This window comes from Heliconius melpomene, chromosome 19 (assembly GCF_056956725.1).
Source record: "Heliconius melpomene rosina isolate 202511_hmr_F chromosome 19, ASM5695672v1, whole genome shotgun sequence".
NCBI classification, from domain to species: Eukaryota; Metazoa; Arthropoda; class Insecta; order Lepidoptera; family Nymphalidae; genus Heliconius; species Heliconius melpomene.
In genome coordinates, this window is record NC_140407.1 from 2,289,356 (window position 1) to 2,306,994 (window position 17,639).

The 17,639-nt window shown below is 31.4% G+C and overlaps 1 protein-coding gene across 1 annotated transcript in view; it reads left to right on the forward strand.

Moving 5' to 3' along the window:
* Osi17 (DUF1676 domain-containing protein Osi17) overlaps positions 1-17,639 on the forward strand; it is a 35,854-nt gene that overhangs the window by 11,882 nt on the left and 6,333 nt on the right. Inside the window, exons 2-3 of the mRNA XM_085203387.1 lie at positions 7,727-8,406; positions 17,134-17,346. Coding sequence (XP_085059513.1) covers positions 7,908-8,406; positions 17,134-17,346 — 712 coding nt within the window. The 5' untranslated portion in view covers positions 7,727-7,907. The remainder of the gene's footprint in view (positions 1-7,726; positions 8,407-17,133; positions 17,347-17,639) is intronic.

Genomic DNA, 17,639 nt, shown 5'->3' on the forward strand with positions numbered 1-17,639 from the left:
TTATTTATTTATAAATAAGTAAAAGTTAACTATTAACTTTATTACAGTTATTCAGTTATATAGTAAATTTCCATCGCTTACCTAGTTTGTATTATAGAGTTATATATCATCATCACTCTCACCGCCGCACCCAGTGATAAATATTTGTCGTTTCATTTCGCACTGTAGAGAGAACTGCTCAAATAAATACTAAACTAATAATTTTTATAGCTTACGCTGTATCCCATATGAGGGTAAGCAGAGGGACCCTGGGAACCTAGTATTAAGACACCGACCTATTGTTTTCTTCATTCCGCTGAATTCTCCAGGCGTTGCGTGTTTAGTGGCGGGATTTAACGCCGCGCGATTTAGAGTCGTTACCAGAGCGGGAAAATGAAAATATTGAATAATTCATTCCCCCGAGTGGGAATCGTACCCATGACTGACGGCTCCAGCGTCGCACGCTTGTACCTCTGCTTATCTAAGTGTCACGTTGGGTTTTTACCACTTAATGAGAACTGTAGAAATTGGAGAAAGGAGGAATGAATTTAAATACACTATTTATAATTAAAATAAACAATAAATAAACAATAAACCTCAAGAATATTGTTTGAATTTTAATAATGCCTGTTTGTTAGTTATATATTTTTTATATAAAAATGAGACGTATTTTTTAAAATTTCTTTACAATATTTCCCATCATATTATTATATAAGTAAAGTTAGCTATAGATGACTCCGCAGTAAGAAAAAATCTTAAAATCAGTTTTTTTTCTTACTGCGGAAAATTTCAGAAAACCAAACTTCAGGGCGGCCACGACTCGCCAGTCGTACTGCACCAACATTACAAGATGAAAACACTTTCGCTATATACAACTTTCATACTTTCAACGTTCTCAATTATTACCATAATATGATTATCATACATTATACGCAATTAATTTATATTTTGTCTGTTAACGAATTGGTTTAACGCAAAAATTACTAGAAAGCAACTTTTTTCTTGTTTTTCTATGTTCTCTTATTTTACGAAAAAACTTTGTATTTATAAAAAAATTCTTTATATTTCCGCCAAATTAATTTAATTTTAATGTAAGTTTGCCATAATACAATTGTGTAAGTTGCACTTCGATAGGTTAAGTCAATTCTAAGATTAGTGTGAAAAACACTCAGACTGACAAAAAAACTTAAATTCATTATTTTGTCCCCAGTAATAGATTTTCTCACACTTTTTCCATGTACGGACAACGATCAGTTACAATTTTACTATATGTAGATATTGAGTATAGTATAGATATATTTTTTAACTTTATTCTTACAGTAGACTGTGCTAGGCTGTTGTTCCTTTTAGATGTTACTGAATCATTTTTGATAGGTAGAATCAATTTAGATCTTTCGTGTTTGATATTAAATTTAGATAAAACATTTATAAAATTTAAAATATTTACTCTAAACCTAAAGCTAATTAGTGTCTAAAAGAGTTTATTTTTTTTACATATCTAAATCTTAATTAAATATTTGGAAACATTGAAAATATATGTTTAATTTTTAATCTTAAACGTTTCTTCATACTGGTAGTACATGGATGAAATTGACTGCTTCTCTCCATATAAAAAATAATGAGGCATATCGCCCCATTTTGCCATAGGTATAGCTATATTATTACTGCTTCGTTCTATTATATATTTCGTTTTATTATACGTATATTTACAGCGTCATTAGGAATACTCATTTAGTATAGTATTTATAATATGTAGTAGTTATATTAAAATCTCATCAAAATATATATTTTTCGTATGTTTTTTGCTTCATTCTGTATACCTCACATAGCAGTATAGCCTAAAGCCTTTCTCTATAGATGGACTATCCAACAAAAACAATTTGTCAATTGTAACCAGCGCTTTTGCTATCACTGCAAAAACAAACAAACTCTTCATCTTTTAAATATTACTAATAGATCTACTAAATATTAATAATAGGTACGTCATTATAAAAAAATAACAAGCATATTTCTAAATTGATTCGTCTTAATACAATAAAAAAAGCTAGTTCTACAAATCGACAAAAAGTAAATTCTCATAATATGTACTACATCGGTAGTTGGAATGTTATAATGGTTATCGACGCACACGTGACCGGGTCACTGGTGGAAAGAAACTGTAGAAACTAAACATCCTTTGAATAAGTGTAATAAATTGGTATTTCCTTTATTTTTTCTTTTAATTGAACATACCTTTCTCAGTGGGATAGCTGGTTATAAACACGATGAATGTAGGTTCAAATCTCAACACGAAAGAATGGTTATAGTAAATAAATTAGTCATATTTTTTAGTTTCAGGCTATATTCCGGACATTGCAGGGTAGGATTAAATATTTCATATCCTCAAGTGAAAATCGAACCCACAACTTGTCGCATTTATCCCCCTGCTAATAAAATCTACGAACCTGAATTTGAACCTTAAACTTTTAATAATAGTGTCCTAATGATTTGCCAGCTATACGTAGTTAAGATGACAATATAATGGTATATGATGGTATCGACAAGCTAGTGTGATAATGGAGCCAAGAAGCCAACACCTTAATGTTGGAACTCTTCAGAGGCTTCTAGTAAATCATTCGAGTGATCGATTCGATTCGAACCATGTGCTCATAAAATTTATAGCTTTCAGTACATTCTATATAGCTCTTGCACCACTTGGTATCAAAAAGTTTTCTTAGTTATTTTTTAAACTATATTTACAATATATACTTTTATTATATAAAAGGAAAAAAATCATTTTTAATATATATTTTTATTAGACGTAAATAAATTGTTCTGCCTTATTTGACATACTTGCCTTCTTTTTTTTCCTCAAATATCTACTTACCTCTTGAGAGCATCAAAATGTCAAAAATTTTGCAATTTCTTGCAATTTTAAACTTAAACTTATGGCCTATTCCATAGAAGACAGTCACGTGTCATACAATTTTTATTTTTACATACGTATAAAGTATTTCATTTTGGGTCAACTCATGGTCAACGTGATTTACTTTATCCGGTTTCTTGTAAAATCGTACCACCATTGATACAGCCGTTGTTTACCAACTTTCACTAGGAAAGTTGTGTTCGAACAAATTTGATTAGCACTTCTGTCTAACTAGTAGTAGACTTCTTAGGTCTATACATAATATATTAATAATATCGTTAAATCATTAAGTTTACTTAATAAAACAATAATAAAGAAATAACATTTTAACATTTTTATTTATTATTTTTAACTTAAATATCATCCACACCATCTGGATGCGTGGCACTCCACTACTGTGCGGTTTCGTAGGAATTTCCTTCCACGCGCCACCGAACTGTGGAATAGCCTACCCGCGGCAGTGTTTCCAGGTCGGTACGATATGGGTACCTTCAAAAAGCGCGTCTATCTCCACCTCAAAGGCCGGCAACGCACCTGTAGCTCCTCTGGTGCTGCACGGGGTCGTGGGCGGCGGTGATCATCATCAGGTGACCCGAACGCTCGTTTGCCTTGTCCTTTTTCCATAAAAAAAAAAAAAAAAAAAATACGTAGAGTTCCGTCCTTAACTCATCACGCGGACTTCTGCCGTCCCTGCCATATGCGGGACTAAAATGAAAAATGCGAACTAAAAATATATATATTTGGTTTCCTTGCCTTCTAAAATAAAATAGTAGCATTTAATGTCTTAAAATCCATAGAAAATAAATATAGTGTTATAGCATTAGCTCTCTTTGCTTACCCTTTCTTGCAATATACTTACGGTAAATGTGTAAAGCAAAAATAAATATTCCAGGATAAGTTGCGTTACGAAGATCAACGCCACGCTTTGCCTCGTTACCAAGTTGAGGAATTAAAGATATTAATTACTTCAATTTCATGAATGGGAATCGAACCCACACCGTGTCGCGTGGGCCTCTGCTCCATGACTGGCCTGAATCATTAATTATTTTATTTGAAATTTATAATAACGCCATGATAATTAATTATAACGAATACTCATTACATTCTGTCAATTTTACCTCATGATAAATTAGCCTATTAATACTTTTTAAGCATTAAGAAATAAAATTAAAGTTAAACTACATTAGAAAAAAGGCTCTAACAAATTAAGAACACGTGTTATTTGGGCCTACTTTCATAAAATCTCATCTAATATAAATATCTTATGTTTTTAATCGGAAGAATGTTCGATGCATACAAATAAGCTAAAAAGAGAAAACTCTCAATGGTTTTTTTTGGTCAAGGTTGAAAGAAGCTTTCTTTTAAATTTGTTAAGTATAAGTTTCATATTTAGGTATTTTCTTAAAATTATTGCTATAACTTAAATTATATTCGTCATCATTCGAAGTAAGGAGATTGACTGCACTGCTAAATCTTCATCAGTTTTAGCAGCAAGCAGAACAAACCTAATGTTAAGACGGGGGGCCAGTTGAACGGCGGAACTTAACGCCGCGGTTTATATTAGTTATTCTCACGAGCGGGAATCGATCCACAATTATTGTGTTTACAGTCAGACGCTGACTCACTGAACCATGATTGTCTCTTGAGTTAGTAATCACACACTATTGCTATATTTTTCGCCCGTTTTACAAGATTTCGATTCTGTTAGAGAAATGCTGATGTACCTACTTGCTTTTATCTAAACTAAAACATATTTTACAAAATAATATAAATGTATTTCTAAGACTTTTGTTATTTCCCTGGAACGTCGCTTAATAGTTTGAAATTGCAAGCTTGAAATTAATTGAATCGTATAAAAACTGTCTTTATTGATTTATAGCATGTCAATCAATCTTGATATTAAATTTTATTAGCTTACAGGTTATTAAATTTTAATCTCTAATAACAGTTCCGTGGAGACTGGCCTAAGTTTAGACTAACTTGACGATGGTCGTGGGTTCACAGTTCAAGAGGTGTATGTAATCTTACTGAAACAATCTTATCGAAAGAATATTCTCATATTATTCTAAATATCCAGTAACTCTGACCCCAAATACGGAAGTTTACATCAAAACAACAATTTCTTAAGTTTTATAATATTAGTATAGACAATAAAGATTTAATTTCATCAATTTCTTTACATAATGCAACGTTAAATGACTATCAAACACGCGAAACATTATTTTCATTTAAATTGAAAGACGTAAACGAACGTAAGTTAAAGTAAAAAAGTTTTAGAAGAAAGTTGTTCGAAAAAATAGTGAAAATATAATAATTGCTGGATTTTTCTGATATAATAATTATAATTAATCTTATTTCTATAATAAAAATCATTAAGCCCCATTTAGATATCAAGAAATTATCAAATTTATTGTGGCGAGAAATTTCATGTTGCTATCTTAAACTTTAATTGGCATAAGATTACTTAAAGTTAAATATACATTATTTATGGAGAACTTCTCCAAAACAAGAATAATAAAAAATCTAGGTCAAAATGCATATTTATTTGGTGATAATTACGAATTATGTATACATATAGACTATGAGCCTGTTTGTCTAGTAGATTCTAACAATGACCACTGAGCAAGAGGTTGTAGATTCGATGTATAAGGGCGACTGTTGGTTGAGTGGATTAATACTCAGAATTATGTTAATTTCCTTGCTCATAAAGCATCAGACTAAAATTGGCGTTCTGTTCCGTCACTCAACGCACAGTGCCTCAAATTGGGATGGAAAGCGGAGAAAAGTGTGTCTTAACACTGTGTTCCCTCTCGCGGAAAAGACGACCTTATACAGGTTTATTCATCTTCTTAGTAAATAAACAGTAACTTTTCAAAACAATGTATCGTCATAACAAAGCGACAACAATTTCATTTGTTCATAAGACAGTAAGTTCTCACTTCTTCCCGGCATTATTCTCCATATATGTATGTAGAATCACACATTTCATCTAACCGTATTGGAGACCTCATTTTTTTCATTTTAACACCAATAACTTGAAACTATGATGTGATCATTAATTTCACTGGAATACGTCTTGCTTTTGAAATCAAAAGTCGACTAAGATGGTAATTAAATACCTATTATTATGTTTATAATATAAAATAAATGGATATGGCAGTAATAATGGCTTGATAAAAAAAATTATTGTTGTTTATTCGCGGATGTGATAATCATTCACCCCCACAAGTGAGAAGCGAACACATGTCATCGACTGTCATCAACAGTCATTTACTGTCAAAGGCAGTACCGCTGCCCCACGAATTTAATTTCCTCTCTTTCTCATTGTTTTTATAAACTTTAGTCAATAACTGTATGGGCATTGGGAAATACCTATTTAAATTTTTTAAACGTTACGTTTACGTTTGGCAGTAACAACTACCATTTCTAAACAATTCATAACAGATGCGCACGCGCAAGGAAAGCGTAACGGATCGGCCGTTTCAGATTCCATTGAGATAATTGATTTTTATTGAATAATAAATAAACTTCTTTGTATTATATTCTACGTAAGATTATTATATCAATGTACATATGGAAAAACAGCTTTACGTTTCTTTTTCCCGCATAGAAGGGACGACAGAGGGAAGCTACTTATAATAAGTACATTCTAATCCCAATTTTTCACCCAATTTTCAAGATATTATATGTTTCGTGGCGAAACTCAACGATGCCGCTCTGCAATTGTTTGCTAGAGCAGGGAAAATAATAAAAAATATATATTCCTTTCATATATAATGTTACCACGTAGTAAATTTTAAGACATTTATTTACACTAATTTATCGACTTCTATGATCGAGTTGTAATAATAAAGAAATCATTTTAATATTTTCTTATAAGATTAAGATATTTATACAATTTTCGTGTTTAGAAAGTATGTCATACTTATAGGTATAAAAAATCTAAAAACCGTATCAAAATTATGTCAGTAATTGAATGCATGGCTTAGTTAGTTAAATGTTGTAGCTAATAGTAATAAATTGCTTGATAAACACAAAAATGAATCACTTAAAATAATTATTGACTCCATATATAATTGTTTTTTTAAAATTGTTTTATTTTGGATCTTTTTGACAGGTTGTGGGTTCGATTCCCCCTCAAGGAAATTATATATTTAATATTTTCATTTCCTTGTTCTGGCGCGAAAATGAGGAATAAGTGCCTTAAGACTAGGTTCCCTCTGCCTAACCTGCTATGAACGGGGTACAGCGTGACGATAAAAAATATACATAAACTAATCGAGTTTTTATCAACTTTTAATTTTTAAAACACATAAGGAAGACATCTTGCAATCACGTTTGTTCGTACCACATAATATGGATTTAAAAGGAAGGGCACTATATAAGTGTGCCTTTAAAGTATGTCGTGAAACTTGTCTAACTAGTACTTAGAAAAACTAGGTAAATTTTTATTTAATTGTGATATCAACGGCATATGACTTTGTTGAAGATGTAGAACAATTTATAGATGTAAAATGAATTGTAAAAATAGTAAATCATAAAATTAGTATATTGATATTTTCTTCTTTCTCCTTTGGATTTTAGGCTTTACATATTTTTTCTAGTTTAACCACACCGGGAAAATATGAATACTTACTGTTACAAGCTTGAAAGCTGGTATTTGTAACAAACCCAATATTTAATTCATCCATTTTTTTTAAAAGTCTTCTATCAGTCTTCTAAAAAAGTTTTAAAAGTTCTAATATAATATAATTTTACTGATAAAATTATATTATATCAGTCGCCATTCACAACTTTATCAATAACGTTGAACCTACATAATAACTAATTTTCTCTTTTCAGATGACACGGCAGCAATTCACAACACTAACAAGACAGTGACAAGGAACACGTGACATACTTTCAAAAAAACAAGAGAAAATGGAATTAATGAGCCTACGCCCAACTAGGCACGGTAATGCACTGTGTTTTTGAGTTATTTAAATGAAACTAACGTATAGTTTATATTAGTTATGATCTGACGATGGCTAGAAGATATCGCTATAGTAGCGGAGCGAGGAACTCCATAATAAATGGATATATAGCTTTATTACTAGTGACAAGTGCTGTTTTAGTTAAATGTAATAATAATGAAACGGATGAAGATGTTAAACGTATTGAAAATGAAATACCTAAGAAATTAAAGATTGTAGAAGCCATCTCAGGTAGAGGCTTCATGAATCACGTATACCAAAATGGTACTTTCAGAACTGGTAATAGTTTGTGGGACAATATATTAAATAAGTGCAGTTTAAAACCATCTGTGAGTTGTTTACAGAAGAACTTGTATAGTTATTTGGACGACAGTTTAGATTTTAATGGTGATTTAAGTGTGTCTAGTGGTGTGTGCTTTAAAAAGAATAATGTAGATGTAAACAAGTATAGTAAAGAAGCCAATGCTATCTACCTCACTGGCAGTAAGGACAAAGGCTTTGAGAGGTCTTACGATGAAGAAAATGAAATTAAGGATGATGATGAACCTGGTAAGTGATTTTTAGCATTTTTGATATTTAGAAGAAATAAGAAAAAACACACATGATTTTTTTCGATTAAGATATTCTATATCTACACATATAATAAAATTATAATCGCAGTTGTTCATGGAAGATATTTGATAAAATCTGGGGATATTTATCAATGTAATAGAACCTAAAAAAATTTTTTTAGAAAAGAAATGTCTGTTTGTCTGTGTTTTTGTGCAAACTAATTAATCTCAGCAATGCCTTAACTTATATAAATGTAATATTTTAGTATTAGTGTTAGTCTTATTTAAATCGGCTCAAAAATAAAAAAGTTATGCCAATATAAAGTATTGCACGCGACAATATTATCTATTATTATCTTTAAAAGTATAATTTATTAGATCACGAAAATAAATCAGAGTAGTTAGCAAATAATTATAAAATCAATCGAAAAATGCCTATCGCTATTGTCAAAATAAAATAGTTAATTTACAATTTTATTAAAATCTACGGGTTAATTCATTATTCATAATTATTGGTATAACAAGATAATCGTAGAATAGACTCGTGCCACTGGTTTTAGGTGCCTTTCTCTTTATATCAGACTACAATAAAGTAGTGTTTTTGTAGTACGATTTTAATTTTTTTGTCCAAATTTGTAATGTTTGCTGTTTTACTTCCATTAGGAAAATAATTTCAATTTTGAATAATCTCTGTTTTGACCTAGTTGACTTCGACCGAATTCAGTATTTTTTACCATTTTATAAAAATACAGCGCTTTTAGAGTTAAACGATCTACTTCTAGGAAAAGTTACTGCACCATGAATCATTTATAAATTTGACCGACATACATATGTATTTTTATCTAGAAATACCTAGAATATGATTTACAGCATATACAGCTTCACGGCAGGGTAGGCAGAGGGAACCCTATAAGACACCCCGTTCCCGACCGGCATTGCGTGTTGAGTGGCGAAACACAACGCCACGTTTTGCCACGACACCAGAGCGAAGGAAATAGAAATATAAATCTAAATAAATATTTAATTTCCTCGAGTGGGGATGGAACCTACAACCAGTCGCTTTTAGAGTCACTTTCTGCTTCTGCAACACGACTGACCTGAATAAATATAATTTTGTATGGCAAAGATAACGTCTGGAATTTCAAAAAAAGAACCAAGAAAATGGGTGCCATAATAATCATTTAATAACATTAAAAGTAAATCTTTTAAATAAAATTAGACTTAAAATATGTTGCAACGGAAAACTTATTTATCTTAGCAGAAAATAAATATTCGACCGACGCTACGCAACTGCCTCTCGTTTATTTAGTTATCAACGAGTTAGTTTAAATAAAAAAAAAATGATTAAGATCCACACGACGGTTGTGCGTTCGATACCTATTGGGTTCCGTACGATATGCTTATAAATTATTTTCGTTTCATCGTTCTAGTAACAAGGTTATCTATCACAGCGTTAAGTTCCGCCACTTAACATAAAATATCTCAAAAATTAGGCAAAAAATGGGAAATAGAGTGTCTTAAAACAGTCTTTCAATATTAGTAAATATTTCTATAATATCTACCTACATAATATATAGAAGGGTGGAAAGTAAGTCTATAGAGAAATTCAAATAAACAATGGCACATACATTCGTGTCACATCCGCGTGGCTTACAAACGCACCTGTCCATTTGGATGCTAACCGCGAACATCTCGACCATCTTGAAAATTTTATGTGAAGGCATTTTAATTATTAACTTTCTATTTGGGGACTTATAAAGATTCTGAAACTATTTTTTATAAAAAATAATACGCGCAAAGTACAAGTACTTGACACCACAGTTTCCATGTACACTCGTTTGTGGGTGTAACGTAAATTATTAAATATGTATGTGAAAGATTTAAAAAGATTAACATCGTGCTTTTTCCGCGTAGCAGGGTAGGCTAAGGGAGGCTTCTCTTACCCCCACCCACTTCCCACTTCTGCCCTTCAGGCCAATTTTTGAGACATTGTGGAAATAAAAATATTTTTTATTTCACTCCTCCAAGTAGGAATGGAGCCCACAACCGTCGCGTTTATAGCTGACTGTAATGTCACATACTCACTGCGCCGATGGCGGACACGGCCTCTGGAAATGTAGTTCAATTGAAAACAATAAATATAGTTATATACACTACAGTATAGAATATAATACATAGAGATTATCGTTAGAGAGATACATCTCTCTCAATAACGGTTTGAAAATAAATAACAAATGATTTTATGAATAAATTCTTCCTGCATGTATCGAAAAAATACAAGATTTGAAAAAATAGGCATATTCTTCTTTTTTACATATGTATCTCCTAAATAAGACCCGACGACGGTAGCTCAGTAAATATATTTTCCTTTTCTCCAATTCAAACACGCACAATACTTTACTTTCCATATTGAAGAAAGAGTCGTTTAAGTTTTACTTAGCAGGTTTTCATAGGAATAAGCTTTCTTCAAACCTATGTACTAATACCATAAAGCTGAAGAGTTAGTTTGGTTATACAAGTAAACTCAGGAACTATTGAAATTAAAAAAATCTTATCTCAAATAGATAGTGGTTCGAATTGAATTATGAAAAATTATTTATATTTTTCATAGTCCATTTATTATACGAGGTCGTCATGGCGACTGTGAGAACGAGAAAATGACAATATTTAACTTTACATTCCCCTGACTGAGAATCGAAACCGCAACTGTCGCGTTTACACGCTGTCACGTGCCACAGTACAATAACGTTTATAATTTTATTACATTTATATACATATCGTATTTACAGACATAGCACTAAAATATTATAAAATAATCTATACTAATATAATAAAGCGGAAGAGTTTGTTTGTTTGTTTGTTTGTTTGTTTGTTTGAACGCTAAGATCTCTGGATCTACTGGTCCGATTTTCATTGTTTTTGTTTTATATGAAAGCTGCATTCTTCAGAAGTGCTATAGGCTATATAACATTACATTACACATATATACTAATATATTTTAAAGTACATTCTAATTTGACATGCAATTTATTCTGCCATGTTAATAACAACCGTCGTTGCTACGCGACCGCTACCGCGACGTTTTGATATTCATCCTTATGAAAATAAATATAATAGTCACTTTTAGCATTTTATCTAGATTGAAATTATAGTTTACTGTATAACATATTAATAAATAATTAAGGAGATGTCACTGATTCCAAATCACCTAGCCACCTAGCGGGCGGCACAGTGTGAGTATGACCGACGCGAACGGGCAGATGACGTTGACGGTTTTATAAATTTTCATACATTTTCGAACTTTATTTGTTGTTTATAATTAATTTAAAATACACTTTGATTCTCTTCTTATTTTATTTGATATTGCCCGCTAAAATTATCCTACTTAATAGAGAGAAAGGTTTAGTTATTTCGTAGAGTCGATATCTATGTACGCACGTACGGAAAACTTTAGGTACTTTTTCTAATATTAAGAATACCTATCCTTTAGTTACTTTTAATCCTTTTGTTGGTTCATTTCAATAACTCAGATATTTTTTTCTAATAATGTGTATCTACTTATTATTCTTTTTGATTATTTGAGCTTATATTTTCTTACTAATTCTATTGAGAATAGAAAATAATTTCATGAATATATTTAATAAATATTCTTATAGTTGAAGCAGGCGTAGCCGCGTCCGGTTCCACTAGTAATATAATAAAGCGGAAGAGTTTGTTTGTTTGTTTGTTTGTTTGTTTGAACGCTAAGATCTCTGGATCTACTGGATCGATTTACTTTGTTTTTGTTTTGTATGAAAGCTGCATTCTTCAGAATTGCTATAGGGTATATAATATTACATCACACATATATATTAATAAATTAAAATACTTTCTAATTTGACATGCAATTTATTCTGCCATGTTAATAACAACCGTCGTCGCTACGCGACCGCGTTCGTTACCGCGTCATTTTGGTATTCATCCTTATGAAAATAAATATAATAGTCACTTTTAGCATTTCATCTAGATTGAAATTATATTTCTATAGAAATTATATTCTCATATTTCAAGCAGGCGTAGCCGCGTCCGGGTCCGCTAGTATAATTATAGTCGTATAGACTTTAGAGATAATTGAATTACTAATTTACATTGCGTAGGCTTATTTAAGTAATGAATCATAAGGAGGTTTAAACAGCCTTTAACTATTTACAATGTACATTTATAGCTCTATAATATTTAGATTTACATATATTTAGTATTTAAGGAGCCTGTGGAAGAGATGATTTTTTAGCTCCATGCTTATAGCGGAGTAAGCGGAGAGAACATAGTGTTAAGACACTCAGTTTCATTCAATTATAGATATATATGTTATGGTAGAACTAAACGCCGCGCTGTCTTGTTACCAGACCGGGATATTGAAAATCATTGAAAATCATTTCGCTCGAGCGGTAATTAAATCCACAACCATCACGTTTAAATTAAAACGATATAATATTTGAGTAAATTATAATATTTGTATGAGATCGTGGCGCAGTGCCACATTGTGTCACTGTAAGTACGACAGGTTGTGAGTTCGATTCCTACTCAAGGAAATTAAATATTTAATATTTCCATTTCCTCGCTGTGGTAACGAGGTAAGGCGCGGCGTTGAGTACCGCCATTCAACAAGCAACGCCTCCATAGTTTGACCAAAAGTGAAATATAATATTTTCTAGACTGGGTACTTATATACAGACAATGTTACAAACCATTTTATTACATACATAAATGCTTATAGATGATTTACAATATACAATATAATGATTTATAGAAAGTAGGTCCGTACATCGAAGGCTTTAAATAAGTTGTTGTTATATAGCCGTGATTAAAATCACATTATATACCTGCCTCATAACATTACGTTTAATACACCTAAGTAATGACAATAGCGACATTATGCTTTGAAATCATTTATCTTTAAAGACTCTCGTAGCGCAGTGTTAGCATTTGATTGTGAGAGCGATGGTTGTAGGTTCAATTTCTGCTAAGTAGAATCTAAGTTTAATTTCTATTAAGTAGAAATGTATAAAAACTTTTTTTTCGCTCGAAAAACAGAGAACTTTGTGTCCTGACATTAGGATCTTCATTCGTCATTGCACTGCTTTCCAAAACTAAAACATAAAACTGAAAGAACCGATCCAGTGCGAGTTGAGCTCACTTACCAAGGGTTCTGTAGCAATTTCATTATTGCAGATCAAAGGAAGAGCATATCTTATAAAAGTTGACAAACTTAAGTTTGTCAACTTTTATGGGTTATTAATTAGTAATTGTTTTATTCTGTGATATAAACCTATACATTTCTATATGTATATCAGGTTTTCTTCTTTAAATTTCTATGGTAAATTCTTGCTTCTTGCTGAATTTCAATTTCTCAGAAATCACATTAATATAAACTTACAGATAATAAATAGCTTTTTCGAAAATATTATTATTCCATTTTATGTAAGTTGCTATTTAACTTTTAATTAAAATTTCAGTGTGATAATTAGACTTTATTTTTATTTTACCTACATAGTAGACAAGTGCCTGCTGACAAGAATAATATAAAAGTGGTTTTTGATCCAGAAAAGATTGTGAACCCCTGGTCTAGTTGCAACAAAGCACGGCGTTAAGCTCATAAGTGTAGAACAGAGAGATATAATATGGTAGATCCTCTTGGAATAAATACGCGAGACAAATGTAGAAATAACTACATTAAATAAGATATAAGTAGGCGCAGTGGCACAAGAGTGTCTCTGTAAACGCAACGGTTGTGGGTTCGATTTCCACTCGGGGAAATAAATTATTATTTATCAATATTTTCATTTTTTCGCTCCGTAACAAGACAATGCACGACGTTGAGTTCCGTAAAGCACATGGAGTAATGGCAATGTAGCAAAACAATTAAATATTATATGTACATACAATTTACTGCGTTTATTACCGTGAACAGGTAAACACTAGTATATTATATGATCGTAAAACACATATGACTTATTATTGACATATTTACAAATCAATTACTTAAAAAAGCTTTAACAACGTTCTGATAAAATCAAAATTTGTCATCAGACAGTAAAAGTTTGGCGAAATGAATGAACAAAACAAACTATCGATAAGAGACTAAAGCGAAATGCCTTTATAGTGAAAGTTTAGGTTTTCTTTAACCGAACACTCTTAAGTTGTTAGTGATAAGATTCATAATTAAATAATAAAAAATGCAAAACATGGGAAATTGTTGTAACATTGTGTCATATTGCCGGTAACTTTATTATACGCTTATAATACAGCAGTTAAGATATTTACTTACATAATTTTAAATTACATATTTTTATACTTTATTCATGTAAGAAGAATATACAATAGTTACTTAATGGACTAAATTGTAAGAAATTTGCATTAATAAATCATATTTATGTGTATATATTTTAATAAAATATGAAGAAATCTCCTCAAGTTAATAAATAAAATGAAGGTAAAATGAATCGTTTTTAGCTTGTATTATTTATTAAACCTTTGTAAACAATCATTGGGGGCTCAATGATGTATGAAAGGCTTGACACTTTGGCTTTGCGCAGAGATGTTTCCTCGCTGTGCGTTTATCACGGGGAGTTTCTAAAGAGTTGTTTGACCTGTTTTGCCGCCGAATTTTCTAACTGCACAGTACGTCACAAACTAAAATACCATCCACGCCACCTGGATACGTGGTACTCTTCTACACACTGTACTTAAGCTAAATTACTGTCCTAGTAGATATTTAATATTTTCTGGAATAGACTTGGACTTTGCTTTGAACAGCCATGTTCGAGTTAAGGTTTTTTTTATTTTTCATCACAATTTTTTGTTAGTAAACTTTTTAGGGGCACAATTTTCTTTTTGTCTAGGGTGAGCACAGCCCAAACTGCCTTCTATTTCTACGCTGACGTACCTTTTCATTACAATTATTGTTCTAACAATATAAGTAATTCATCGCTTACTAAAATATTGTTCAAATGTCGCCAAAGAAAAGTCATGTGAAGCTTTATTGACACCGTTTCGAAGCACAATACATATAAATATATTGATAGTTTTTGCGATACTTCTAGGTGTCAAGCAACTCATTAATTTTACCATAAATAACATTGTAGTCCCATACAAAAGGTATAAGTAAAGACTTTCTTCACCTAATGGTTAATTTCCATGAGATAATGATGATTTAAGCGACATAACGAGGTGAAATAGTAGAAAACTTCCGGGAAAAAAGAGGAAATCTATAGACAATGTATAGGTACACGTTATCGTCGATATTGTAGCAATATGCATTTACATACATATTCATAAATGTTTTCACGCAGTTCCTTCTTTTTGTGAGGTTAGAGGAAAAGTGTTAAGTCATTTATCAGCTTTTTGTACAGTTTGGAGACATTTATTTATGTAAAGTCTGGCTGTGGACTGGTAGGCCGTTAGTTTTCGACGAATTGTTAATGCATTGCGTATTGTGTGGCGAAACTCAACGCCGCGATTTGCCTCGTTACCAGAGCGAGGAAATAAAAATATTAATTATTTCATTTCCTCAAGTTCCCACTTGTAGATTGTTACTTATACCATAAAATAATTATACTATATAGATAGATATTACAGGATTGAAGATTAAGAAAAAACATGAGAAGTAATTCTCGTATAATATTTTCTATATTATGAATTATTCAATTGATATAATTAAATAATTATCTTCACAAGTTATTAAAAATTTCTTTTATAAATGGAACAAATATTACTTTTTACTTAATTATGAGAATAATTATAAAATATAATGCTGCAATTAAAATAATATAATGGAGAAAAGGCTTCATTGATATATCAACGCAAATTTTAAGCCATTGCTGGCCTTATTTTATGTATTAAGAATACAAACATTTTATAAATATACCTAAGTGCTTTTGCAAGCGGCTTCATAGCTAGGACGTTTCTGACTTTGGGTTCAACGCCTGTAGGTTCAGCAGAAATTACTATTTTGATGGCACAATAGTAATTTCCGCTGGCATATAGCTGGGCTTGCCAACCCCAAGGAAACCTTAATGTTAAAAAAATCCGGCAAAATTTTAAAACATTACCTGTTGAGTGGCAATTAGCCTAATTTAATTATTAATTATTAATTAAGTCCCCCGTAGGAATCGAACTAACAATCGTCATGTTTACCATCACATGCTGCTGCGTCGTTGGCTCCATAAAATAAAAATATTTATTTTTTTAAATTAAATTCTAATTTATTCGTTATATTATTCATTTATTCCTTACATTATTCAAACAGACATTCCATCGAGCAGTACAGTACATGTTAGCAACTAAGATAACAAGAAAATAACATACGTTATAGTATGCCAATAAAATATAAGCATACCATAATGTATGCCAATAAAATATGAATACGAGACCTCATATAAGGTAGTATTGTAATAAAACGATTACATTCTACAGGTCAGGTCGACTATAAATCTCTAAGTTAAAATAGTTGTCATTTTGAAATGAGGTTATTTATTTTAAGACTCCGTATCTAAAAAGATAAAAAAGGAACCCTTATAGAATCAATGATCCGTTTGTCATCCCCTTGAAACACAAAAAAAACAAACAAGACAACCTGTCACACGCATGTGTCCCTGCGTCACACCTGGTATGAACTTTTGAAAGAGATACATAAAAATAATAAAGTAAAACATTATATCTCATTAAACTTAATTTTCTGTTTCAGAAACCCCATTCGAAGAAGTGACAGATGCGTTGTACAACAAAGCTGTCAAATTCCTCATGACGCACGACATGCAATTACAATTACCAGAGATGATGTTTCACGGATCTACGTTGAAAATATCTCCCAGAGCTTTCACGAAAACTGGTGCTTTAGTTCATATTAATTTGGCACCCAAGGAAATTGGTGAAGGCAGGATATTCTTCCAAAAAATTAGTAAGTTATTTGTGTTTTTTATAGAATATATACTGATACGAATATTGTAATAAATACCTGTGAAAGTACGTAAAATGTATGTAATTATATGTTCTTGAAGTTACTTTAAATATACAGGGTGTAGCTCGATCGACGGATCAACAGTAGTCTATAGATAGCAGACCTCAGTGCCTACGTATTTATCCCCCATATGTGTTCAGCAGATATTAGGGAATGTGTGATTTTTTTAAAAAGAAAAAACAGATTCTACAACAATATTGACAAATACAGCCCGACTGCTAGGTCTGCCTCGT